At 39.2% G+C, this 26,939-nt stretch overlaps 1 protein-coding gene across 1 annotated transcript in view; it reads right to left on the reverse strand.

Moving 5' to 3' along the window:
• RGS7BP (regulator of G protein signaling 7 binding protein) overlaps positions 1 to 26,939 on the reverse strand; it is a 127,201-nt gene that overhangs the window by 14,174 nt on the left and 86,088 nt on the right. The window contains exons 4-5 of the mRNA XM_007534132.3: positions 7,276 to 7,423; positions 3,119 to 3,189 (exon numbers count right to left, since the gene is read on the reverse strand). Coding sequence (XP_007534194.1) covers positions 3,119 to 3,189; positions 7,276 to 7,423 — 219 coding nt within the window. The remainder of the gene's footprint in view (positions 1 to 3,118; positions 3,190 to 7,275; positions 7,424 to 26,939) is intronic.

The following is a 26,939-nucleotide window of genomic DNA, read 5'->3' on the forward strand; positions in this document are numbered from 1 at the left end:
GGGAAGTGGCAGAGGCAACATTCAACCCCACAGTCCCTGGCCCCATTCACATGTCCATTCATAATTGCTAGAGCAGCAATAATGCTGAGGTCAGAGGGCTCTCTAATCACTGGAACAGATTAGCAATATATCCTTACAGCCCTCCAGGTCTCCAAACACTACACCCTACACTCACGCTTAAACCTGTTAAGACTTGATCATCTGGCCCTTCATGGAATTCTTAGAGTGACTTAATATACTGCACCCCTGCTTCTTATTTTTTTGACACCCCATCTCCATCCCATGTAGCTCAGGCCACCACTTCTCAGCCTCTTCATCTGGTGTTCTCACTTCCACCTCTACACCTTCTGCCACACTGCTCCCTGAGCCAAAAGGCACATCAGCTCTGCTGCCAAATTCTCTCCCTATTTGCTCAGAAGCAAGCAGCACTCTCTTTTCCTCCCACCTAGGCTCTGCTCAGTGGAAATGAAGAAAGTTTCTTCTTCTTCTAAAAACACTTTCCCTGATGTCTTAATAATAATTTCTGAAGCTGATGGCTTAAGACTGCTCTAAATGCTCATATGTGCCTACATGAACATGTATATTATTATGTCATCATGATTATTAACATACTTATTAATTTGTCTTCAGGCTCATGGGGTTGCAAAATTAAATGTACATTCAACAGACATTTATTGTTTATTCTGGGCGCTTTTTTCCAGGCATTGCACCAGAGACTGGAAGATATAATAGTTAACAGAAGCACAGAAGTTCTCCCGTTGAGGGAAATGGTATCACCCAGAAAGTAGGAGTGATTACAGGGACAGGCTGGACTTTCCTTTTAAAAGGCTTAACCTTTGGGGCTCCCTCTCTTTTTTCCAGTATTACCATGTGACCAACAGAATGGAAGTCAGTGCCTGCCTCTCTCTCCCTCTCCCTCTCCCTCTCCCTCTCCCTCTCCCTCTCCCTCTCCCTCTCTCTTCCCCCCTCCCTCCTGCCCTAACCTTTGAATGTTTTTTTTTTAATAAAGTTTAATTTACCTGGATAATCATGCTTTTTCCATCAGTTCTTTGTTGAGAAAAATGCATGACGAACGTTTAGAATGGGGGACAGATGCTGTTCCCCCTTTCCCTTTATCACTCCCCTTAGGGGATGTATTTTCCAATATTTCTTCCCCCTTTTGCTGTTAGAATATGAGTTTCCATAGGACGGTTCTGGAGATAGACTGCCTGGGATCATGCCTCGACTGGACTGGCTGTTGCAGTCTGTGTGACCCAGACCCAGTTAACCTCTCTGCCTCAGTTTCCTATAAACTGCGAAACATTAGCAGCATTTTCTTCAGAGGTGTTATTAAAATTAAATAAGTTGATATAGGTTATACTTTTAAAATATTTAGGATAGTACCTGATATGCTGTTATTCACAATAAGATATCTGTCATCTTTAACCTGTTCTTATAACAACAGCAAGAAAGAAAAAAAATTATTATGAGGAAGAAAGACTTTAATTTGCACTTCTACATTTTAAGGAAGCGAAGAAATTGTCAGGAAAATATTATAAGCAAATTTAAAACAATACAGGAAGTCAGACATTTACAAAACCAATATAAACCAGCCACAGCTTCTGAATAGTAGAGGCCTGAGCTGCATATCCCGGCTGAATAACAAAGGAACACCTTTTTCATCATGTGAACTAGCAGGCCAAATGGCTGGACCCATGGACCTATTTAATGGGGCTTGGGGGAGTGAGAGAAACACAGAATAGGGAGGTCAGATGTGGGCCTAGCTCCCATCCTCTGTATGTTACCATGGGCTTGCTTGGTTTGATATTTCATTTTAATAAATGAATCTTTCTTAGCATCGCATATTTTGTGATATGTATAGTTGATGGTGACTAGATGAACTAAGATGCTTATAAAGGTTTTTATTAGTTAGTTCTTTTTTTATTAGTGATTTAATAATGATTAACAAGATGCTTATAAAGGTTTTTATATTTTCTAGGCACTATTTCATTCTGGTGCAGAGCTTCCACAACCCTTGGAATTCCCTAAGTGACAAGAGAATGAAGTCTTTGTTATGTTAATGAGACATCTTTTGGAAGTCTCCTCAGGGAAGGGCTGGTTACCTGGGGAACTAACTTGATTAGAGGGTTAGAACTTTCCTGTCCCACCCCCAGCCTCCAGAAAGAGGTGCAGGGATGAAGATTGAGTTGAATCAAAAGTGGCTAATGATTTAATCAAGGATGCCTATGTAGTGAAGCCTCCATAAAATCCCCCAAATGATAAGGGTTCAGAGAATTTTTTTGTGGTGAGCATGTGGAGATGTGAAGGGCACACTGCCCTGTGCATCTATTACATCTGGCTGTTCCTGGGTTATATTGTTTTATAATAAGCTTGCTATCTAGTCAGTAAAATATGTCTTAGATTTTCTGTCAATTGCTCTAGCAAATTAATTGAACCCAAGGTCCTGGTCAGTGGAGCCTCCAATCTAAATGTATTTAGTCAGAGAGATACAAGTAACAAATAGAAGTTGTGCTTGGCAGTGGGAGGAATGGGAAGCCTTGTGAGAGAGAGAGTCCTTAACTTGTAGGATTTGCTTCTGTCTCTAGGGAGTGTCAGAATTCTGTATCCAGTTCATGTCTGGTAATTGTTTGGTGATTGGAACCCCTCTCCTCCCAACCCCATCTCACCACTCATATGGGAATTGGGTGGTACATTTAATTCTCAGTATATGTTAATTATTACCACTTATTTTTTGATAACTAAACATCCAGATGGTAGGAATATTCCTGTCGAAGTGTCCTTTACTAGGTTGTAAACTTCTTAAAAATAAGGACTAAGTTTTTGGTCTTTCTGTATGTGCTGAACTTGGAAGTGTGCTCTCTACAATATGGGAAATGAATAAATGCTTTTCACTGACAGAGCCAGTGTTTTAAAATCTGAGTATATCTCAGTTCTTTATAGAGCAAAACTCTTCACTGGAGGGATTCCATTTTCATTACCAAATTTTCTTGAAGAAAGAGCAGTGTATGATTAATGCTTCCTCTGCCTTGTGTAAAATCTGGCTTAAATTTCTTAAGAAACAAGTTCCAAGGTTCTTTCAAAAACATCATCTATCTCAGAGGAAAATGACACGACTCACCTTGATTTTTCAATGGTAAAGGCATAGTTTCCCTGAGTTTGCTTAAAAGGTTTTTCATTTCTCGCATGTCTCTGCAAAATTGATAAAAAGAAAATAATAATCAGCTGCACATTTCTGAAATGCAATATCAACAGTCTTTTTTCATGTGACAACTGAAGGACAAAAAGTTTGTGCCTCATACCAGCTCTAGTTTCCCATAGGCAAATATTGAATTAATTTTGCTTTTATAAGAGACATCTGAGATGGACTGGCTCTGGAAGGAATGAGAACTACAATGGCAAGCATTTCTACAGGGCACTCTGCTATAGGAGTTCTCATTCTGTCTCAAGTTGGGTCTGACTGAGATCAAAGAAGAGTCTCTGGTAATGAGGGCAGTGATTCAGATTTCCAACAGGAAGTAAAGGACACAGAACACAAATAAAGAAGGTATCCTGGGCAAAGCTGGGCTAAGGACTTGTGCTGTGGAGGCTTTCTGGTCTACCAACTACTGTGGTGGTGTTCACTCACTTTTACATGCTTGGTTCTTGTGCTCTATAGTGTGTGCGCTTAACCAAGTACACCACCACCTGGCTCCCTGCTTAGTTCTAAGTCTTCTAAGTCTCATCTCCATGTTTGGAATTTAGTATTAACACATGTATTAAGTATTTGTAAGAGTCGATATCTATTAAAAATGATGGGAGGTGATAGCATTTTCTAAGACCTTTAGAGAAGAACACCTCATAATGTGAAAGAGAAACTCGAAAGAATTTAGAAAATTTTAACTGGAGGGGGATTCCAGTAAGCCTACCTACTCCCTCATTCCTGGTCCCGAAAAATAAGATTCCCTATACTTAACCGTGGTAAGTGCTCACACTGCTAACTTAGCTTGCTTCCATGTCATGGTATAAAGATAATGTTAACACACTCATCCCAGGCCGGAGTTCTGAGTGATCTGAACTCTCAGTCTGTGCGAAATAAATTCCTTTCTCCTCCATCCACCTCAGCTTTAGTCTCCTTGAATTCTAGCATCTTTCCCTGACAAATGCATATGAGTAAGAATAAGAGAAAGAGAGAGGTACTAGCGCAGATGAGCCCTCAGATAGCTACTGGCATGTACATATGCCTTTGCACATGCCTTATACCCACCCTCATCTCAAAGTATATGTATTCATAAAACCACACAGAATTGCTTGCAGCACAGAAAGCCATCTTGTGAAGTTTCTTTTCAAATTCTTGGAACAGTGATTCCTCCACACATTCAGGTGGGTGAACACTGGAGTTGATACTCTTTAAACCCCAGGGCATTAGTGGTAGATTTCATATTGTATCACTACAACTTTGAAGAAGCTTTGTTACAACTTTGAAGAAGCTTTGTGTTTGCATACTTTTACTATCCCTGGTGGAATTTTTTTTTTTTTTTCCAAATACAGGGCGAAAGACAGAGAGAGTGACAGAGAAGGAGAGACACCATAACATTGCTCCACAACTCCTGAAGTTTCCCTTTTGCATGGCTATGTGGTGGCTATGGACTTGCACCTGGGCTGTTGTGCACATTAAAGTGTTCACTGCACCAGGTAAGCCATCTCCCAACCCCCTGGCAGATCATCTTAAAACTGAGAGAATTTTACTTCCTAACTTATTCTACTCCATTTAATGGAAAAGTCATTATTTAGTTTTAGGTATAAAGCCTCTCAGTTTCTTTCAAACAACAACAACAACAACTGTTTTGTCTTTGGGAAGGCTGGAGACTTCACATGGGGGTTGCCTTCTTAAGAGTGAAAATATGTGAGAGGGAACTCTATCTCAGGAAACACTTATTCAAAAAGAAGCAGAAAGCAGTCTTGGAGACTAGTAAGCTTCACAAAACTTACCCACAGGTGTCAAAGTGCATCTGTGCTGCAGTGCATACAGATATACATCCCACAATAAAAAGGTCTTTTTACAGAGAGACTGTGGCTTTGGCCGGGGTGTGGGGAACAAAAGAAGACTAGCCCAATATTTAGAAATCTAAGGAGAGCAGCGGTAGATAGGTTATGCAGAGAGACTCATGCCCTAGGCTCCAAAGTCCCAGGTTTAATTCCCTGCACCAACATCAGCCAGAACAGAGCAGTGCTCTGGTAAACAAAAAATAAATAAATAAATAAATAAAATAACAATAATAAATAATAACAGTGCAAGGAACACATTTTGCTTTCATAGAAACATTTCCAGATCAGATAATAAATTTGAGAAGCAATCAGGTAGAAGATGAAAAAGGACTAAGAATGCAACATATTCTTGACTGAGGCAAGGTCTACATGAAGGTACCACTACTCAACTCTGGCTGCTGCACTGGATACTCACTTTCTGCTTAATTTCTACCTTATGGGAACCTGATTTGGTTGGTTTAAAGTGAGGCCCAGACAACAATGTTTGTAAAAACTTTTCCTGTGGTTTGCACATGCAGTCCAGTTCACCATTCATGGTTTTGCTGAAGTGTCAGGGGGAGCTAAGGAAGTCAAACTAGGTATGCCTGACTTTCCAGGCATTCCCACCTCCTCTGACTGGGTCTCGCATTTTAGTCCGAAGTGAAACTTTGTGGACTCTTCTGTTTTCGTTGCCAGCCACAGTTTGTTTTCTTGTAAGTGTAAAAGCTCGCCTATAGCTGCTGTGCAAGTCTTCTAACAAAGAACATGGTTTGGCTGATGGATTCTGTTCTGACCATGGCAGTCTGGCAGATTATTTCTTACCAGGAATAGAGCAAAGCATTTTCTATTTTATTAATTAAGATAATTCCCTTCCTCATCATTAGTTAATGGCTCTATCAAACTGTGCCAAAAGCTTTATTGTTTGAACTGTTGAATTTCCAAGCTTATACACACATCCAAGTTTATTAATAGCACATAATCACTGCATGCCTCAATTTTTCTATAAACACAGAAATTCAGTGATTAGCTTGAGCATTATATTACAATCTGAAACCAGAAGCACAATGGCTATAAATGTTGTTATGTGCTACTTTTCTAAAAATAAAAAATAAATTAAAATGCTTATTATCTTGTCAGTGACTCAAACTCCCCCCTACACACACACACACACACACACACACCACTTGGTGGAATTGCCCAGTGTTCACTCAGCTGTTTTTTGCCAGGTTCTGGGGACATCTAGTAGCAAAGGATAAGAGACCAATGGGAAGGCCAATAAACAATGGCCCTGCCCTTTTGCCTCACAGAATGGCAGCAAGTAGAAGTGACATGGCACTTAGGATTGTTCCCCTTTCTCAGGTGAAAAGAATCACTGTAGAAACCTTTCATTCTCAGGAAGAAACGCCTTCTTTAGAAGTAAGTTGCTGCTTGTTAAGAAAATGCATCAATTTGCTTTGACCCCTAAGGGGTCATAAGATACATTGTGGCAGAAAAAAAAGAAGCTGCAGAATAGCTGCTTGGGAACTGGACAGAATGATCAGCCTCTGACTGACAGCTCAGCAGTCATTCCACACACCCCAAAACCAGTAATTTAATGAAAGCATCATCTCATAATTTTGGATCCTACTCCCATAAACAACTGGATATTTTGGGACCCAGCCCAGTGGGTGAGGTATGATGGTATGTGGATCTAACTTTGTCTCTTCCCAAGGAAGCATGCTGTTTTCATTTCCATGGAGACACAGTGTGTTGGAGTGGGATAAGCAAGGGCCTGGGAGCCTATGTCTTCTGGAGAATTTGCCACTGTTCTGCCATAGGGTTTGGAGTTCTTTTCTTTTTTTAATATTTATTTATTTATTCCCTTTTGTTGCCCTTGTTGTTTTATTGTTATGGTTATTATTGTTGTTATACCTGTTGCTGTTGTTAGATAGGACTGGCAGAAATCGAGGGAGGAAGGGAAGACAGTGGGGGGAGAGAAAGACAGACATCTGCAGACCTGCTTCACTGCTTATGAAGCAACTCCCCTGCAGGTGGGGAGCCAGGGGCTTGAACCGGGATCCTTACACCCCTCCTTAGGCTTTGAGCCGCCTGCACTTACCCCGCCGCGCTACTGCTTGACTCCCAGGTTTGGACTTCTTACCTTTTCTCTTTTCAGTTCTCTCTGAGAGCTCTGTTTCTGAATCTGAAGAAGAAAATCTTGACTTTCAGTAGCCCCTCAGCGTATTCTTTGGAGGAAGACTGGTAGTCTATTTAGGGTAACTTCCCACTTACCTCTCAGTGTTCTCAATGTCTGTGGAAACCTGCCAGGAATGTTGCTGAATTTCTACAGGGGATGACGAGGCGTCCTCTAGAGCAGGTGTTTCAGCACTCTCTTCAATTTTGCAATCCAAGCTCTTGGTTCCCCCACCAGGCTCCTTTCCTAAGGGACGGAGGAAGGGAGAGAGAGAGAGAGAGGTTCAAAATTCATAAATGCATTCTATTTCTTCAAAGATTCATTCATCCATTTATTTATTTTTTGTATTTTATTTATGTTTTCAGATAGCAACAGAGAGAAATTGAAAGGGAAGAGTGGGATAAAGAGGCAGAGAGAAAGATGCCAGTCAGCAGTACTGCTTCTCCACTCATAAGGCTTTTTAAAAAAAATTTATTTATTTATTCCCTTTTGTTGTCCTTGTTTTATTGTTGTAGTTATTATTGTTGTCATCACTGTTGGATAGGACAGAGAGAAATGGAGAGAGGAGGGGAAGACAGAGAGGGGGAGAGAAAGATAGACACCTGCAGACCTGCTACACCACCTGTGAAGTGACTCCTCTGCAGGTGGGGAGCCGGGGGCTTGAATAGGGATCCTTAGGCAGGTCCTTGCACTTTGCGCCATGTGAGCTTAACCGGCTGAGCTACCGCCCAGCTCCCTCATAAGGCGTTTCTATTCCAACTGGGGACCTGTGGCTTGAGCCTGTACATTATAACTTATACATTATAACAAGTATGCCACCACCCAGCCCCTAAAGATTCATTTATTAAGGAGAGAAAGAGAGAAAGAACCAGAGCCTCACTGGTTTATTAATTTCAGCTTGGGACCTTGTCCTTTGATATTAGTGTTCTACCTCTCAGGTTGCATAGACACAAATTTTATTTTTTAATTTTTCTTTATTGGGGGGATTAATGGTTTACAGTCAACAGGAAAATACAGTAGTTTCTATATGTGTAACATTTCTCAGTTTTCCATATAACAATTCAATTCACCCCCACTAGGTCTTCCTTTGCCATCATGTTCTAGGACCTGAACCTTGCCCCTGATCCCAGAGTCTTTTACTTTGGTGCAATACACCAACTCCAGTTCAAGTTCTGCTTCTTGTTTTCCTTTCTGTTGTTACTTTTTACCTTCTGTCTATGAGTGAGGTCATCCCATATTCATCCTTCTAGTTCTGGCTTATCTTACATAACACATAAACACAAATTTTATACACACACACACACACACACGTGTGTGTGTGTGTGTGTGTGTGTGTGTGTTTGTTTGTTTGTGTGTGTGTGTTGTTTTCACAACATTCTTGAAAAGATAGAAGAGGTTAATGTAACCTAGAAATCAAGTTAAGAAGAAAGCCCCTGTCTTTGACGAGGTATCAGTGCTTTGCAACCTACTCTTAGTGAGTCAGATCAGGTTAGTATGGGAGGGAAGATTCAGCTTGTGAATCTTCTTTTTGGTTTTCAGATGCAAAGTCTAGTTAAGGGGACCAGGAAGGGACAGCTGAAATTACTGTCTTTCTCTGTGATTCTGCCTTTTGTCTCTCTCATCCTGTGGGAAGCCATAGAGAAGGGATGGTAGATATGCTTTATATTTTATTGGGTCTCCAAGCTCCTCCTTTGTGTATATTTTATGAAGAAAAACTGCAACCACAACCATACTCTTCTTGGACTGTAAAGTGTTATCAACTAAAGTGCCTTGTATGCGAAGTCTTCCACTGTAATGCACTGCCAGTCTACTGAGACTTGTATTTATAATGCACGGTTTCAAGTGAGTCAGTCAATACATTCCAAAAACAACTCTCCCAATAGGTTCAGTCATAAATTTATATGAAATTAAATGGGTGTTACGTTCTGTGCTCCAGATATCTTCTGTTAATGTTCTTGATTGGTATTTGCAATATATTTTCTCCAATTTATTACTTTGAAAAATGTCAAACCTACAAGAAGCTTGCAAGAATATATACTCAATACTCATATGTTCTTGTTGAACCAGTTTTTAATATTTAGCTGTATTCTCACTGATCTTTTATGTTTTAATATATAAAACACACACATAACGCAACGAGTGCCACCCCAGCATGCCTCACTTCAGACTATGTCCAAAGACTTCAGGTATGGAATGACAACCCTTCAGCTTCATCACTCAGGTGAGACCTTTCCTTTCATAGTATTCTCTAATTCCATTCCAGGTGGTCCACTCCCCAATAAAGTCCCCAAACCTGGATATAGTCCAGGCTCCCTGAGATACAGCATAAACTAGGGAAAAAATATATACCTGAAAGCTCAAGTACACAAGAGCCTGCAGAGAGTACCCCCCAACACTTCATCTGCACTATTCCTGTCTGTAGGTCCATGGTTGTTCAACAATTTGTCTGGCTTTGTATATTAACTCTCTTTTCAGCCACCAGGTTCCGGTTGCCAGCACGAAGCCGACCAGACTTCCCTGGACAGACGACCCCATCAATGTGTCCTGGAGCTCCGCTTCCCCAGAGACCCACCCTACTAGGGAAAGAGAGAGGCAGACTGGGAGTATGGGTTGACCAGTCAACGCCCATGTTCAGCGGGGAAGCAATTACAGACCTTCCACCTTCTGCAACCCACAATGACCCTGGGTCCATGCTCCCAGAGGGATAGAGAATGGGAAAGCTATCAGGGGAGGGGATGGGAAATGGAGATCAGGTGGTAGGAATTGTATGGAACTGTACCCCTCTTATCCTACAGTTTTGTTAATGTCTCCTTTATTAAATAAAAATAAATAAATAAAATTAAAAAAACACATACACATGTCTCACATGTATGTTCTTTAGAAAACTAATTAAATTAAATGAGTGTTACGTTTTGTGCTCCAGATATCTTCTGTTAATGTTCTTGATTGGTATTTGCGATATATTTTCTCCAATCTATTGCTCTGAAAAATTTCAAACCTACAAGAAGCTTGCAAGAATATATAGTCAATACTCATATGTTTTAGTTGGACTGGTTTTTAATATTTAGCTGTAATCTCACTGATCTTTTATTTTTTAATATATAAAACACATACACATGTTTCACATGTATTTTCTTTAGCAAACTAGTTAAGAATAAATTGCAGACATTTTATTCTAAATACTTATATAGCTCTTAAAAATAACAGAGGTTTTTGTACATAGCCACAATCCACTGTTATATCCCCAAAATAACTTTAATTAAATATAATTTGCATAGTTTGATATTAAATTACTATTTAAAATGTATTCTAGGGGCTGGAAGATGGCCAAATATGTTGTGAGGCTTTGAATTTAGTCCCTGGCACTACATGGGAGCACAATGGCCAAAACCATGGAAACTCTATGAATGGTGGAATTGTGCTTTGTTCCCACCCCACCTCCACCCCCACCCCCCCACTCTCTCCCTTTCAAGAACAAAGTAAGTTCTAGGAAGGTGGCTTAGCAGGTAGAGTATAAGTTTTGCATGTATGAGGCTACAGTTTCTATCCCTAGCACCAGGTTTGCAAGCATGATACTCTGGTGTCTATCTCCTGCTCATGAAATAAGCAAATCTTAAAACCATATATAGATTAAAATTGCGTTGGGGTGGAGGCTTTGTGGTATAATGCATGCATATGGTCCTGGATTAATTTTCTGACACCCCAATAGAAATATCAGATACGCATGCAACCCCATTTGGAGCCCAGCCCCCACTATATTGGTGGGAGTTTTCACTTCTATGGTTTCTTTCTTCCTTTCTCTTTCTCTTTGTCCCTCTCTCTGTCTCTGTTGCCCTCTTCCTGCCTAACAAAAAAACCCAGCCTGTGGTGATGAAGTCCTGGTGATGACAAAAATATTAAATACAACCTATATTAAAAAATTCTACAACTGCCCCAATAATACCCTTTATCTTTTTATAAGTTATGGGGTTTAACTAGAGATGAGGCTTTGCATTTAACGATCATGCTTCCTCATTCTCCTTTAATCTGGAACAGAAGTCTGGTCTTTTTTTAACCCTTTCATGTCATCAATAATTCTGAATGAAGAATCCAGGTCAATTTTTCAAACGTATTTATTTGTTTGCAGTGATAGGACAAGCACATGTACAATTTCACCGTCCCCCAGGTCAACTTTTCCACTCTTTTTACTTCAGATAGATAGGGACAAAAGGGAGACAGGAAGAGGTACCATAGCATCAGAACTTTTCCTACTGCTGTGACACCCCCATAGGGTATAGGGGTTTGAATCCGGGCAGCAATCCTGCTGGGTGAATTATCCCATAGGCCCAGACCAGTTATTTTGTAGACTGTTTCCCAATCTAGATTTGGTGTTTAGATTCAGAAAAAAAATTTTTGGCAAGAATATTATAAAAGTTAAGTAGTATCCTTCGAGCATTATGTCAAAAAGTTCATGTGTCCATCTGTTCCATTAGTAATGTTAACTCAGTATTATTTATTGCTTAGGTGCAGTGGTTTGCGACAGCATTAACCATTAAATTGAACATATGCATTTTCCTTTTTCCTTTGTAACTATTAAACAAGGTAGTTGAAATGTTGTAGTTTTTTTTTCTTTCTCAATTATTTAAGTCTTTCTTTCTTCCTTTCTTCTTTTCTTTCTTTCTTTCTTTTTTTTTTTTTTGCCTCCAGGGTTATCGCTGGGGCTTGGTGCCTGCACTATGAATTCATTGCTCCTGGAGGCCATTTTTTCCGTTTTGTTGCCCTTCTTGTTTGTTATTATTACTGTCATTGCTGTTTTCGGATAGGACAGAGAGAAGGCAGAGAGGAAGAGATAAACACCTGCTTCACTACTTGTTAAGTGACCCCCACCTATACAGGTAGGGAACCGGGGGCTCAAACTGGGATCCCTACGCCGGCCCTTTCGCTTCGTGCCATGTGTACTTAACCCACTGCACTACTGCCTGGCTCCTTCAATTTAAGTATTTCTTTCCTTATATTGAAGGAAGTTTTCTATTTATTTTCAAATACAGACAGGAAGAGAGAGAGAGAGAGAGAGAAACAGAGAAAGCAAAGTCATCATAGTACTGTTACACTATTATGAAGTTTTCCTGGTAGCATGCATAGTGCTTCTGTGTGGTACCAGGGCTTGAACCTATGTTCCTGTGTATAGTTAAATTTATATTCTACCAAATTAGCTATCCCTTGGCTCTACTTTTCTTTATTATGCCCTTTTCTCTAGCCTCTCAGTTACTTTAGATTTCCTTTTTGTTATGGGTTTTCTGACTTATCATTTACGTTTCTTAACAGCCTCCCACATTTTATATAACTTTGAGAGTTAAATTTCAGCAGGATACCTTGTCTTGACATGCTAGTTCACTGGTAACTCTACCATCAGTTTCATGAATACTGGAAGAAGATCTGAAATAAATGAATCAAAGATACTGAGCTTATGGATCCTGAATCTGGCATGGATGTCTATTCTTTGTCCCTTAGGAGCATTTTTGTAAGGATCAATCATAAGCATGCCTGGAAACTCTGTCTGTATTTCTCAAGGCCTTTGCTAAATAAATATCCATAAAAAGGTAGTGTAGGACAAAAAGAGTGACTCACTCTACAAGCCATACAGAAATGTAAACGACAAGCAGAGCACTATCTCTCTATTGACTGAGTTTTTATTTCATTGGTGATATTTTTTTTATTCCCAACGAAGTCTTCCTTCTTATTTAGTCAATTATTTTTATGAGTATGACAGAATCATAAATCTCTTATGAGAATACTAGTTATACAAGATTTTAAAAGTTTCATGTAGTTCTTCAAACATTAGTTTGATAGTGTAAAGAACTAACTTGGTTTCTCCTCTTTGGGGTGCTGGTTTTTCTTTTTAAATGTGGTGATTCCTGGATGTCTATTTATGTTTGTCTTTGAGAATCTTTTCTTTTTATTCTTGGTAACTGTGCAGAAGGGTAAGGATCTGTGGCTAGAATGGGTGTCTAAAGCATGTTTTCTGTGTGCTCCCCATCTTCAAGAAGATATACAGGAACTTTTAAAGTTAATTTTTACTTATTTTGTTTTATTTTTTTTTGTCACATACCTGCTCTGAGTTTCCTGTTTGGAATTCTTAATCCACTAAAATATACTAAACAATTTTGCCTAAGAAAATATCTTCTTTATCTCCCTCCCTCCCTCCCTTCCTTTCTTCCTTCTTCTTCCTCCTCCCTCCTTCCTTCCTTCCTTCCTTCCCCCTTCCTTCCTCTTTCTTTCTTTCTTTCTTTCTTTCTTTCTTTCTTTCTTTCTTTCTTTCTTTCTTTCTCCTTTCTTTCTTTCTCTCTTCATTCTTTCCCCTGTTGCTGATGTTAAGGAGGTTTGGAGTTAGTTCACACCTTCTTCTGCTTTGTTGCCCAGTCCTAACACACAAGGCTAGCAGTGATGGTTCTTGTCTCATTGTGGAATAGCCCAGCCTTTTTTTGAATGAAATTTCAAATGTTAATTTTCCTGACAATTCCAGAAATTCTTCCTGTTACTTTTATTTGTTGACTCTCAGTGGAAAACATTTATGGAATTGATTGTATTTCAGTAGTAATTTTTCCCCTGCATGAAATTTTTTTGTTAATTCTTGATTTTCTTACCAGTTTTGGTTTCCTCTGCTAATTTATAACTACCAATATCAATTGTCTAGCTTTCACAGTCTCCTAAAATTAATGGCTTACTGAAGTCCTTCCTTGATTTTTTAGTGTATGGAAGAGTTCTTTTTTCTGTATTTCTCAACCTCTGTTTTATTTTATTTTGTTTTATTTTCCAACTCAGGAAGTACCATGGAACAGAGTTAGGGTCAATAGATTCTGAGCAGAAATGATACATGCTTCTTCCAAATAGATTCCCCAAACTCTCCCCATGGCCCCCTCATGCTCTTTCTCCACTTGGTCATTGAGTGGATGTACAGAATGGAAAGAGCAACACCTTCCACTCTAAGTCAGTTCTGGCACTGGGATATGACACGAGGGAACCATGAATTCTTGCTCGAATCCATTGAGATATCGTGGTGTTTCATGCAACAGTTACCACACCTTGGTAAATATAAGAACTACTACAGATTTATTCTTTTAATAATACCTTTGATTCTGTTTATTGTGGATTTTCAGTAGGAAGAAAATGCATTGCATGAATTCAGTTCGTCATCTTAGGACATGTCTCCCCTCCAACTATAGACAACAGATACAAAATGAAATGAATTAATCCAATTACTCAGTACTGTTAACTAAGCCTTTACTCAAGCTTCAGGCTCTGTATAACACTGGGAATATAAGATGATCATATTCAGAGGAGTTATATAGAGCACAACAGATAGACAATTACCCCTCAGATGTAATATAGACCATAACCTGTGCATGATAGTACTGAGAGACACACTGGGTGGACATTAACTTGGTCTTGGGAAGCCAGGGAAAACTACCTGCAGGAATTATCATCATCTTCTTCTTCTAGTGTTTGCCCTTCTTCCGTAGCCAGTCAACAGCGTCAGGCTGAGCCTGATGTAAAGTTTTGAGACCTCCTTTGAATCTGGAGAGGTGGCAGTCGTTGACTATGTGGGTCATAGTCTGTCTGGAGCCGCAGGAGCAGTTCGGGTCGTCTCTGGCTCCCCAGTGATGGAACATAGCGGCGCACCGGCCATGGCCTGTTCGAAAGCAATTGAGGAGGGCCCAATCATAACGAGCTAGGTCAAAGCCGGGTTGACGCTTGCAGGGGTCTGTGATGAGGTGTTTGTTCTTCACCTCAGCTGACTGCCAACTCTGTTTCCAAGAGTCTGGAACAGAGAAGTTCAGTGTAGGCATAGGGGACCAGATTGGATGACGAGACCTCAAGCGTTGGACAGGGTGGGTGAAGATATCCGCGTATATTGGCAGGTCCGGTCGAGCATAGACTTGGGAAATGAACTTAGACGATGCCGCATCCCGACGAATATCTGGCGGGGCGATGTTGCTAAGAACTGGCAGCCATGGGGGCTACGGAACCATACTGGGGCACAGTATTCTGCAGTGGAATAGCATAATGCCAGAGATGATGATCGTAGTGTGGAAGCGCTCGCGCCCCATGAGGAGCTGGCCAGTCTTGCAATGATGTGATTCCTCACGCCCACCTTTGCTGCAGTTTTTATGAGATGTTCGTGAAATGACAGAGTGCGATCGAGAGTAACGCCAAGATAGACTGGCTGGGCTTCATGCCGGATTCTCGTATCGCCAAGCTGCACATTAAGCTCACGCGAGGCCAAGGCATGGTGTAGATGGAAAACAGATGATACCGTTTTTGCAGTGCTAGGGATTAGTCGCCATTTTTTACAGTAATCAGATATCAGAGACATATCTTTCGTGAGTGTATCATCTAAGGTCTGATACAAGGAGTGTATGGGACTGGCCAGGTGATAGGAATGTATATGTGATCAGATGGATTTTCTTTTCCAGACAAAGGGAGCAATTAGGAAGAACTGTATTTTCAGGTTCTGTGATGTAGGTCAAAATACCTTATGTGTGATAGGACGTAGGTGAGCATTGAGAAGCAGGTGAGGCTGAGTACTGCTAATCAGAGATAAGACTGGGGATACTGGCAAGGTCAATTCATAGATACTCTCCTTAGTCACATCTAGTCAGCAATGGAGCCACCACATAAACCTGCATAGTGGCCAATTTGAGTTAACCTTAGAATGGAACATACCTATTCTCTAACATAAGCATTCTCAGGGAAAGGAGCAACCTGCTTGCAAATGGTAACTTGAAGTCAATCTTTTATTTCTCCCGAGAGAGGGAATATGCATTTAAAAACATTTCTTACTATGAAATGAAAAACTCAGTCCCTTGAAAAATCAATTTCAGGCCTCAGCGAACAAATAGGTGCTTGAGGAGGAGAGGGAGGTAAGAGAAGGAGCCTTTAGATCACCCTGAAATCACACTAAGCTGACTTCATCACTCTTTAGAACTAGGCCATCAAACTGTTGGCTATTTTTCCTCAGGGCTTTGCAAATCCTTTTGCCCTTGGCCTCCTTGGGGAATATCCAAGTATTTTTAGCCTGTTTTTGGATAGTATAGTAGGAATGTTTGAGGAAAAGTTAAGACAAACCACCCATGAAGCACGTACACTATCTGAAGTCTGGTTATTCATGTATTCCTGATAAATGATCAGTTGTTTAGAAGAAACAAAAACACAGAGCACCCTAAGTCTCAGAAGTCCTAGGCACTAGTTCCAGGAACACCAGGTTGGGACCACTTATTTAAAGTACGATAGTTTTTTTGTTTGTTTAATTTTTTTTTAGTCACTTTTGTAATCTCTTCCTTCTCATGGTCTTTATCACTCACTCCATCTTTTTATTCTCGAATCATATTTTTCTTTTCTTATTTTTCCCTTCCATACCTTCTAGATTTCCTGCTCTCAACTTTCTAGTAACAACAGGAAGCGTTGCTATAGATAGTCTCTTTGAAGGACACTTATGCTTCTAGTGTCCAGCAAAGTCAACTTTATTTATTTGCCAAATTTCCCCAGGGATCAAAACAAAGAAAAACTATCTTCTCAGGGGAGTCCGGTGGTAGCGCAGTGGGTTAAGCTCAGTGGGTTAAGTGCACTTGGCGCAAAGCTCAAGGACCCGTATAAGAATCCCCGTTCGAGCCCCTGGATCCCCACCTGCAGGAGAATTGCTTCACAGGCAGTGAAGCAGGTCTGCAGGTGTCTTTCTCTCCCTTTCTCTGTCTTCCCCTACTCTCTCCATTTCTCTCTGTCCCATGCAACAACGATGACAACAGTAATAACTACAACCAGAACAAACAACAAGGACAACAAAAGGGAATAAATAAATAAATATTTTTTTAAAAAACTATCTTCTCAGAACTAACAAATCAGTGTTTTTTCCCTTCGTGTTAGAGAAAATTTCCTATATCCCTTGTACTCTGACACATAATCTGCCATGATACCATACTTAGTGAAGGCTTTTAGGACAGTTTTAGTTGTCATACTGACTAACAATAACAAAATGAACATGACTTACATCAGATGCATGCCAGCTTATTCAAACAGTCACTTATGTAACAATTAAATACATCTTATGTATTTACATAACTAGTAGGTACTTTTTAACTCCATGGATAATTAAAAGGAAGGGAAAGGAAATGTAGGCTATTTGGTAAGTAACCCACTTTACTCTCCTGCATTTCTAAAAAGAAAAAGTAAATTAAATATAAATAAGTTACATTAATTCAGTTAGTTTACCTCTTTTAGAGCATTTCTATGGCTTTTTTTTTTTTTCTCCCACAATGGTAAAGGACACTCACAGTGCTGTGAACACATAGTAGAAAATAATTATATCACATACAGAAGCCCATTCTTATCTGTATACTGGGAATGAATCAGTTTTCAGTTTAGAAGAGACACAGTGTAACCCCCTCCTGCCTCACTGTCCCCCATCTTTCTCTGTGTTGGTTATGGTACAGTAGTCCCATCTCTGGCCCCCACCCCAACCCACATAGCATTCATCTTGGTGGCTCTATGCAGCTGTGTGAGGAAGGAGTAGCATGGGAGAAAGTAGACAATGGAAGATATATTTGGAAGAGGTCCTGGGGGGGGGGGTTTACTGTTCCACTTTTAGTCTCTGATGTAGAACAGTATTAGGAAACGTTTTCTACTGAATAATTAATTTCAATTTCCTCATGATTGGTATGGCTAAATTGCCCCCATGAGTGCTGCATTTAATTTCACTTTTTGGACAAGACAGAGAGAAATTGGGAGGGGAAGACAGACACGTACAAAGCTATTTCATAAGTTGTGAAACAACTTCTCTGCAGGTAGGCAACCTGGAATTTGAACTGAGATCCTTGCAAATGTCCTTGCACTTTACTATGTGCCCTTAACCCAGTGCGCTACTGCCTGGGCCCCACACATTTTTTTAAATTTTATTTTGCTTTACCAACTATATATTTTTTTCTTGGTTAGAATTAAACTTTTTCACTCTAACATATTTTTTAAATCATTAAAAGATATATAACACTATCCTTCTCTCACATGTTAAAAGTAACACTCCAAACTTAAGTGTTGTTTTAGCAAGAAATTCAATAAATTCACTGTGGATTTTAGTCACTTAAGCCTGTTATTTTGAAATATGCACAGTGATCACTTAATAAGCTAAGTCTGTGGATAAAATTCAGTCAGTTATATTGCAGCTTTTCATGTCTTCATTTCATATATTGTCCTGTCCTTCTATATAGCTCTATGGTAAATGGTACAGTATGGTGGGACAATAACAAACTTTGAAATGTGGTAACTATGCTATGTGATCTTAGGCAGATTATCTTTTTTAACCTTAGGTGGCTCTTCATTTGTAAAAGTGGGAAGATAGGGAGGTCGGATGGTAGCACAGCCAGTTAAGAGCATGTGGTGCGAAGTGCAAGGACAGGTGTGAGGATCCTGCTTTGAGCCCCTGGCTCCCCACCTACAGGGAGGAGTCACTTTACAAGTGGTGAAGCAGGTCTGCAGGTGTCTATCTTTCTCTCCCCCTCTCTGTCTCCCCTCCTCTCTCCTTTTCTCTCTGTCCTATCCAAAGATGACATCAATAACAACAATAATAATAATGACAACAACAATAAAAACAACAAGGGCAACAAAAGGGAAAATAAATAAATATATGAATTTTTTTTTTAAAAAGTAGAAAGATAATACTTGAGGGTAAAATGAGGTACTACGTATAAAGTACTTAGCAAGTAGAAGATACACACCACATAGTTCATAGTAGCATAATTGTTATTATCTTATTAATCAGCCAACAGCTATGGTGATAATAGAAAATAATTGTGGTGGAGGTCTAGCTGTGGTGCACTCTATTAAGTGCACATAGTATGGAGTGAAAGGACCACTACAAGGACCCTAACAAGGATCCAGGTTTGAGTCCCCGCTCCCTACCTGCAAGGGGTATGCTTCACAATTGGTACAGCAGATCTGCAGGTGTCGTTCTTTCTCCCTCTCTAACTCTCCCTCCTCTTTCAATTTCTCTCTGTCCTGTCCAATAAAATGGGGGGGGGGTGGCCACCAGGAGCAATGGATTCGTAGTGCCAGCACTGAGCTCACTATTTGGCATATAAAGAAGACATCTCCATCTACAAAGTAGAGTATCAGTAGATTCCGGTAGTGGTTATAGTTACATTTTTTTTTAGTTACGGTTATATTCTTCCAGCAGAACAAAATAGTTCTAGTTTTAGGTCCTTTACATTAGATACTCATGCATATGAGATTGTTTTCTTCTTTCTGTTCCTGTCTCAGATTGAAAATTATCACTTCTTCAGAAATCTTACCATCCCTTCTAAAATAGCTACCCAGAGATTTTCCAGTATACTACCCAATATATTTCATCCATCTGAATTACTCTTAATAGTAACAGGGATCTTTAGAATAGTTTATTCTTTCTTCTCTCTCTTTTGTTCTTTTTCTTCCCTGTAGGCTATGGGAGCCTGAGGGCTTTTAAGCTATAAGTAGGTTTCTTAGCTTAATCACTGACTCCTGACCAAGAGATAAAGCAGGGTGTGGCAGAGATAATCCAATGGTTATGCAAAGAGATGGGTTGTACAGCCCCACTGCTAGGCCACAAAGGTATAGCTCTTCTCCTCAGTTCCCTGATTAGTTCTCTGTCCCCTGGTGTCAGCACAGGGCCTCCCTGTCACTGCTCCAGAGGGCAGTAGTAATGGAGACTCAGTTGCATCTGGTGAGTCTTAGGGGAGTCCTCTCCTCCCTTCAGCTGTCCCTTTGTTGGTGAAACAGACTGAAGGTGGTGTCTCAACTGGTAAACTGCTAGACTGTTACCAGCCACTTAATCTCTCCCTAGGCTACTCTCTGTCCATGAGCCACATGCGTTTCCACTCACCAGTGATTTGGTGGGTTCCTGAAGTTGTTCTAGTCTTGTCTTGTTGCAGTCTCAGTTGGTCTCCTTTGTATTCCTAGTTGACCCAGGAGAGGAGACAGTTGATTCTTTTGACTTCTCTGTACTGGAATATACATCCCACAATAATAGGAATCTGTTGAGCTTGATCAATGCAGTCTCTCGGAAGCTAGATTAGTGTTTTATTTATGATATGTGCTTCATAAATATTTGTTCAAAAAATGAATGTGTTTTTTGACCTCAGAAACTGAAACACAGTCTATTCTAAGATTTATTCTACTTCATTTATTTTATCCCACTATTCTATTTTAGTATCAACTGCTTCACTACACTGGAGAATAAGATCTTTATTTGTGACTTTATTCTATTTCTGTCATAATGTTGCTTGTTTTTTATTGTTGTGGGTCACTTCCTTTACATTTCTTAATACTATGATGAGTACAGTGAAGTTTTTACTTTCAGATTCCATTCTTTGTCTCGGGTTCATCCTGTACTTTGCTGAATAGTGATTCATTAATTTCACATTTGATTATCTTGAACTCTCACCTCCCAGATTTTCAATTAAGATTTTTCAACTTTTAAGGCTCCTTTGTTCTTTCTCCTTTGTGATTACATTTTATTTACAAATACATGTATTTATACCCATCGTGATGGCACATTTCAGAAAAAGAGTCAATCTTTTCTTGGGGGCTGGACAGAAGGTAAAATATTCTCAAAAGACCCAGGGACAACTTTACTATGGTACAGAATCAAAGCAGAATCAGAGAGGGTCATTTGCAAGGAAAAGAATAGACATAGAATATCTTTATACATGAAGACACGCAGAATTGAAGTGTTTCTCTGTTCATTTCATAAACGGAACGTTTCCAAAATTGACTGAATGATAGAAAAGAAAGCCATAGTCAAAACTGCATGATCATCCAATTTCCTTAGAAACCTGACTCCACAGTTTGTCAACAGAGTGAGTGAAACCTGTAATTTAGTTTCATCTGATGGCAGGAAATGGGCATTAATTGTCTCAGTGATGCATGGACTCAGTAACAGAAAAATATTTCCTACCTAACTGCGAAGAAGTGAGATCAACTATTTTTCACCATAAACATATAAATTAGACTCTGTCAAATAATGGTCCAATTTACAACTTATAGTATTATAATATGAAAGTCCAAAATGATTGAAATCATTTCTATCTATCATATTTATAAAATAACACAATTTTTACAACCACTCTCTACATAATATAACCCAATAGCCTTTATTAAATGTGGGTTTTATTACACATCATTATAATTCACTTTAATTTTGTTGACCATAAAAAAAGAAAATCTTGCTGGTACTATTTTCCTTCATTTCTTTGGCTATAACATAATCTTGTAAAGTAAAAAATATTTCTAAGTAGATTGCAGCAGACAGATTTATGAGATAGCCAAAATTCTGAAGTATGATGTGTGGAAAAACAATAGTGGTCTACTGAAAATATTGTTAAGGATACTTACAATTTATGTAATTAGAAAAGAAGGGCAATTTTCATTACTAAATTTAAGCTCACTAAATGTGCTTTAAAGTGATTTGAAACTTATTTTTTCCCAGACAGAAAATGTACTCATTTCCTCTGTGGCGGCCTTGTGTGTCCCTTTTCTCTAGAGGCAACTTGTGATTACTTAACACAGTAGTAAAACTAAATATAACAGATAATACTTGCTTAGCTTCTGATGACATCCAGGAAGATAACTAGAAATAAAAAAGCACATATAACATGAAAGAATTTGGCTTAAGTCTCTAATTTCAATAATAATAATATAATAATATCAGACTCATATAAAGTCAAACTTAATGATGAAAAGAAATAGTAGAAGGCAAAGTCCAAACTATAACACACAGAAAGAGAAGAAATAAACTAACTTGGGAGTTGGGTGGTGGCATAGCGTATTAAGCGCACATGGCACAGAGCACAAGGACTGGTGTGAGGATCCCAGTTTGAGCCTCTGGCTCCCCACCTGCAGGGGAGTCACTTCACAGGTGGTGAAGCATGTCTGCATGTGTCTGTCTTTCTCTCCCCCTCTCTATCTTCCCCTCCTCTCTCCATTTCTCTCTCCAACAATGACAACATCAATAATTACAACAATAATAACTACAACAATAAAAAAACAATAAGGGCAACAAAAGGGAATAAATAAATTAATAGTAAAACATTTTTTTAAAATATCTTTAAAAAAGAAATTAACTTAAAGGTTATCAAAATACCCATTTTTAGACATAGTATTAAAAAAACATATAACAAAGTGATTCTAAGCAGAAGGAGATTTTCAATTATTACAACACTAGAATAGAAATCACTATTCCCATAAGACTTTGAAGACTGTTTGGGTTACATTTTCATTATTATTTTTTTTAAGAAAGAAAGAAGATGAGGGAATCTTTACCAACATTGGTTATAACTACAGGTAGACTGAGTGGATATGGGAAAGTAAATTAAAGAGATAAATGGACCCAAGATTAGAGTATAGGTTTGGAACAGTAGAATTTAAGGATGACTAATAGAGTATAGTAGTTGACTAGTAAATATGTTAAGTAAATGAATGACAGAAATGATTTTTGACAGTAGGTGGTTGATGATATATTGATTTCTTGAAAAACAAGGACTCAGATTGTCTCAACAGGCAAGTCCTTGTGGTAGGCTGAAACTCCTTTACCATCTTGCCTGAAATTGGAAATTGTCAGTACTTCACTTTCTACTGTACTGCTAATTTAAAATCTTAAAATTTTAAGCCTTATGTATTAATTTTATTTGATAAAACAAATATAAATTGAGAAGGAGAGGGAGAGAGAAACAGAGAGACACCTGCAAAACTGCTTCACCACTTGTGAAGCTATTCCCCTGCAGTTGGGAACCAGAGGCTTGAACCTTGTTTCCTGAGCATGGTAACATGTGCACTTTTCTGGAGGCAGGGTTACAGAGTAGCAGCAGCTGAGTATCTCTTCTTTCCCTGGCCAACTAAGAATAACAAAGAAAATCACCTCAGAACGCAACAATACAAGACTCAGAATACTTTGGAAACCCCCTAAGTGACAGGTGAGTGCAAACATTTGTGACTTATGGACAGAGAGGTGCCTAAAGAGAGATTTCTGGGGCTGAAAGCCTTACTTAGGAGCAAAGGATAATAGTCTGGCAGTTTGCCAGTTGAGGAGCCACCTCCAGTATGTTTTACCTACAAAAAAACTGATGACAGGAGGAGAGGATCCCCTAACGCTCACCAAATGCAACTGTGAGTCTCCACTGCTACTGTCCCTTGGAGGCTGGAGCAGCAGCCAGAAGGCCCTGTGCTGACATTGGGGGCAGAGACCTGATTGGGCAACTCAGGAAAAGACTTACACTCCCATTGGTCTGGAAGTGGGGTTGTATAGGGGGGGCCTTTCCACATTATTCTCCCCATGAATTTGGAGATGCCTTGAATAGTTGCTTCAGAATGCATGGAGTACAAACAGGATTTGTTTAGAAACTCACAGGGCCAAGGAATGCTGCCCAGCTTGGCTCTTGCTGTTGTCAGAGAAGCTGATTGGGCCTGGGTCTTTGGACCCTCGGGGTCTGGGAGTCTTTTTGCATAACCACTGTGCTGTCTCTCGCCCACCCTGTTTTATCTTTAGGTTAAGAGTGAGTGATTAAGCTAAAAAAAAAAACTACTTATAGTTAAAAAGCCTGCAGGCTCCCATAGTCTACAGGGAAGATAAAGAAAAAAAAAGAGGGTTTTACAGCCACTGTGCTTCAACTCAGGGATTGAGACAACATTGAAACAACTATTTCACAACTGTGAACTCTTTAAGTACCATACTTAGACAAAAAGTCAATCCAGGCAAGAGTGATCAGTATATTGAAAAGTACAGAAAGAGATACCTCATAACACACTATATAAAATGGTTAACTCAAGAAGAAACATTGGAGAAATGAACCTGGACAAAAGTCCAGCTAAAAACTCCTCAAAGGTAGAAGCACATAAGAATAAGCTCAACATCTAAATGCTAATTGATGAATTTGTCATAGGAGTGAGGAAAGAATTTGAAAGTAAAGTCATCAGAAATGGGGAAACAACAAATGAGACTCTGAAAGAAAACTCTAACTATCTCTAGGTAATTAGAGAGCCAAAAGTTGAAATACCTGAGCTAAGAGCACAATTAGCTGAACAAGCTAATTCAGTATCAGAACAGGGTAACAAAATAGCTGAGCTACAGAAAACAACAGAGGGGAGAGAGAATAGAATAAATGAGGCAGAAAACAAAATTAGCAAGATTGAGGATGAATTAGAGAAAACTAAGAAATATGTAAGAGATCTCAAAAAGAGATTAAGAGATACTAAAACAACAACAGAGACATGGGATGACCTCAAATGAAATAAAATACGCATTATTAGCTTGCCAAAGGAAGAAAGGGAGAGTAAGAAAGCATTCTATAGGACATAATAACTGAGAACTTCTCTAGTATGGACAACATAAAAGACATAAAGGTCCAGGAAGCCCAGAGTGTCCCAAACAGAATTAACCCAGACTTAAAGACACCAAGACACATAATATTTAGAATGAAAAGGAATACGGATAAATAAAGAATCTTGAGTGCTGCAAGAGAAAAACCAAGAGTCACCTACAGAGGAAAACCCATAAATTAGCAGCAGATTTCTCCACAAAAACAGTAAAGGCCAAAAGAGAATATGTGCACTTAACTAGATGCACTGCAACCTGGCCCCTTATTTTAGAATCTTTATATATGTTTGCTTACTATGGAAAAGGTATTTTGGGGGGGATGGACAGTAATGCACCTAGTTAAGTGCATATGTCACCAAGCCCAAGGACCTGGGTTTGAGCTGCCCCACTAACAAGGCGTCTCCTTCACGAAAAGTGCAGGTCTGCATGTGTCTATCTTTCTCTTACTTTCTTTCTTCCTGTCCTCTACCAATTTGTCTGTCCTATCTTAAAGAGAGAAGGAAAGAAAGAAAGAAAGAAAGAAAGAAAGGAAGGAAGGAAGAAAGAGAGAAAGAGAAAGAGAGAAAAAATAAAATAAATAATGGCCTCCAGGAGCAGTGAATTTGTAGTACTGGCACCAAGTCAAGGCAATAAAACAAAAAAAGGAAAAAGATTTTTCCATATATATGAAATGTATTTGCAGTTTGTTCACCAGAGTTGTATTAGCAGGATCTTTGGTCTTCCCCTTCCCTACTGATTGTCCTCCTGAAGACTAAAAATTTGCTTTCCTTCCACTCCAATACTGCAGTAAGGGGGTTAAGGTAGTGGCATACTCAGAGAACAAACACTATGCCTGTGAACCTAGGTTCAAGGCCCCCACCTGAAGAAGGAAGCTTCACAAGCAATACTGTAGTTAGGTTAATTAGGCTCACCAAGTCCTTAATGTCTACTTTTATGATTGGAGACGCTATACTTCTAGGGAAAGAGACATGTAACATTTGTTAAGTTAGCTGACTGTTTTCTTAAGTTTGGTTCTTTTATGCTGTGATCTGTGGATGGATATATACATGTATATTTTATTGTTTTTTTTTTTACCCTTTTCAAGCAGTTTACCATAACCAGACTCAGGTATTTATATTATTTTCAACCAGCACATATACCATCTCTGGTATATAGTCATCCAGAGATTGAACTTGGGAACTCTGGGACCTCAGATATACAGATTCAGTGCCAAAATATTGTTATTTCTCAATCCCTTCGAAGTAATATATATATACACACGTATATATGTATATATATGATAAAAAGTCATAGTGCATTTTTTTGCATAGGAAAAATACATCTCGACTTTTCCAACAAATAAATATTCTCACCAGGTATGAGCTGAATATCTTATAAATGCATAATTTCACTGAATGCTGAATTTCATCTTTTTTTTCATTTATTCATGAGAAAGATAGGGGAGAGAGAGAGAGAAACAAAGAACCAGACATCACTCTGGTACGTGTGCTGCCAGAGATTGAACTCAGAACCTCGTGCTTGAGAATCCAATGCTTTATCCACTGCACCACCTGCTGGACCACTCAGCCAAATTTTATCTTATCCTATTTTTATTCTTTATCTTACTCTATCTATCTTATTATCTATTTTACTGTGTGCCATTGGCACTAAGAGGCAGGCAGAGAGAAAGAGAGATACTAAAGCATCACTTTACCATGCACAGAATTCTCCTGATGCTGTCCATAGTGGGCCCATGTGATGCAATGCTAAAAATCCATAGCTTCTCACACTGTAAAGTATGTATATTATCAGCTGAATTATCTCCTGGCCCCCATCAAACTAGGGTTTCTTCTGCTAAATACTACAATTTTCTTTACTCCAAATTTGAGAATTTTTCATCAGTATGGAAATCTTTTTCTCATAGCTTTAACTTTTCTACTACCAGTAGAGATAACAAGCCATAAAATAATTCACTAATAGGCATTCATCTTCAAAACACAAGAGGTTTGCTAGGAAGGAGTGAACAGCATATATACATTTCTATAAAGAGTAAGGATGTTTGTTTGCTGATTACAGTGGATGTCCAGAAGATGACATGCATTCAGTTGAGGAAATGCCCCAAATAAATTGTTCCTTTAATTTCATCCAGCAGCAAAAGATAACTTTTAGTTCTTTTATGTGCATACATGTGCCTGTTGTATGCTTTACATTGGGTTCTAGTTCTCCCCCGCCAAGAGAATTGGATCAGTCCTGTTAGTTTCACGGGCCTGCTTGGCCCCGCCCTGAGGAACCCCGAGAGAGGGTTCCAAAGTGCGAGAGTTCAGAGGGTTCCAGAGTTGGAGAGTTTCAGAGTTCCAGAGTAAGAGAGAGTGCTTGTGCCGCCGCAAAGAGACAGCAGAGCTCTGTTTGGTG

Source organism: Erinaceus europaeus, chromosome 5 (genome assembly GCF_950295315.1).
Source record: "Erinaceus europaeus chromosome 5, mEriEur2.1, whole genome shotgun sequence".
Classification (NCBI taxonomy): Eukaryota; Metazoa; Chordata; class Mammalia; order Eulipotyphla; family Erinaceidae; genus Erinaceus; species Erinaceus europaeus.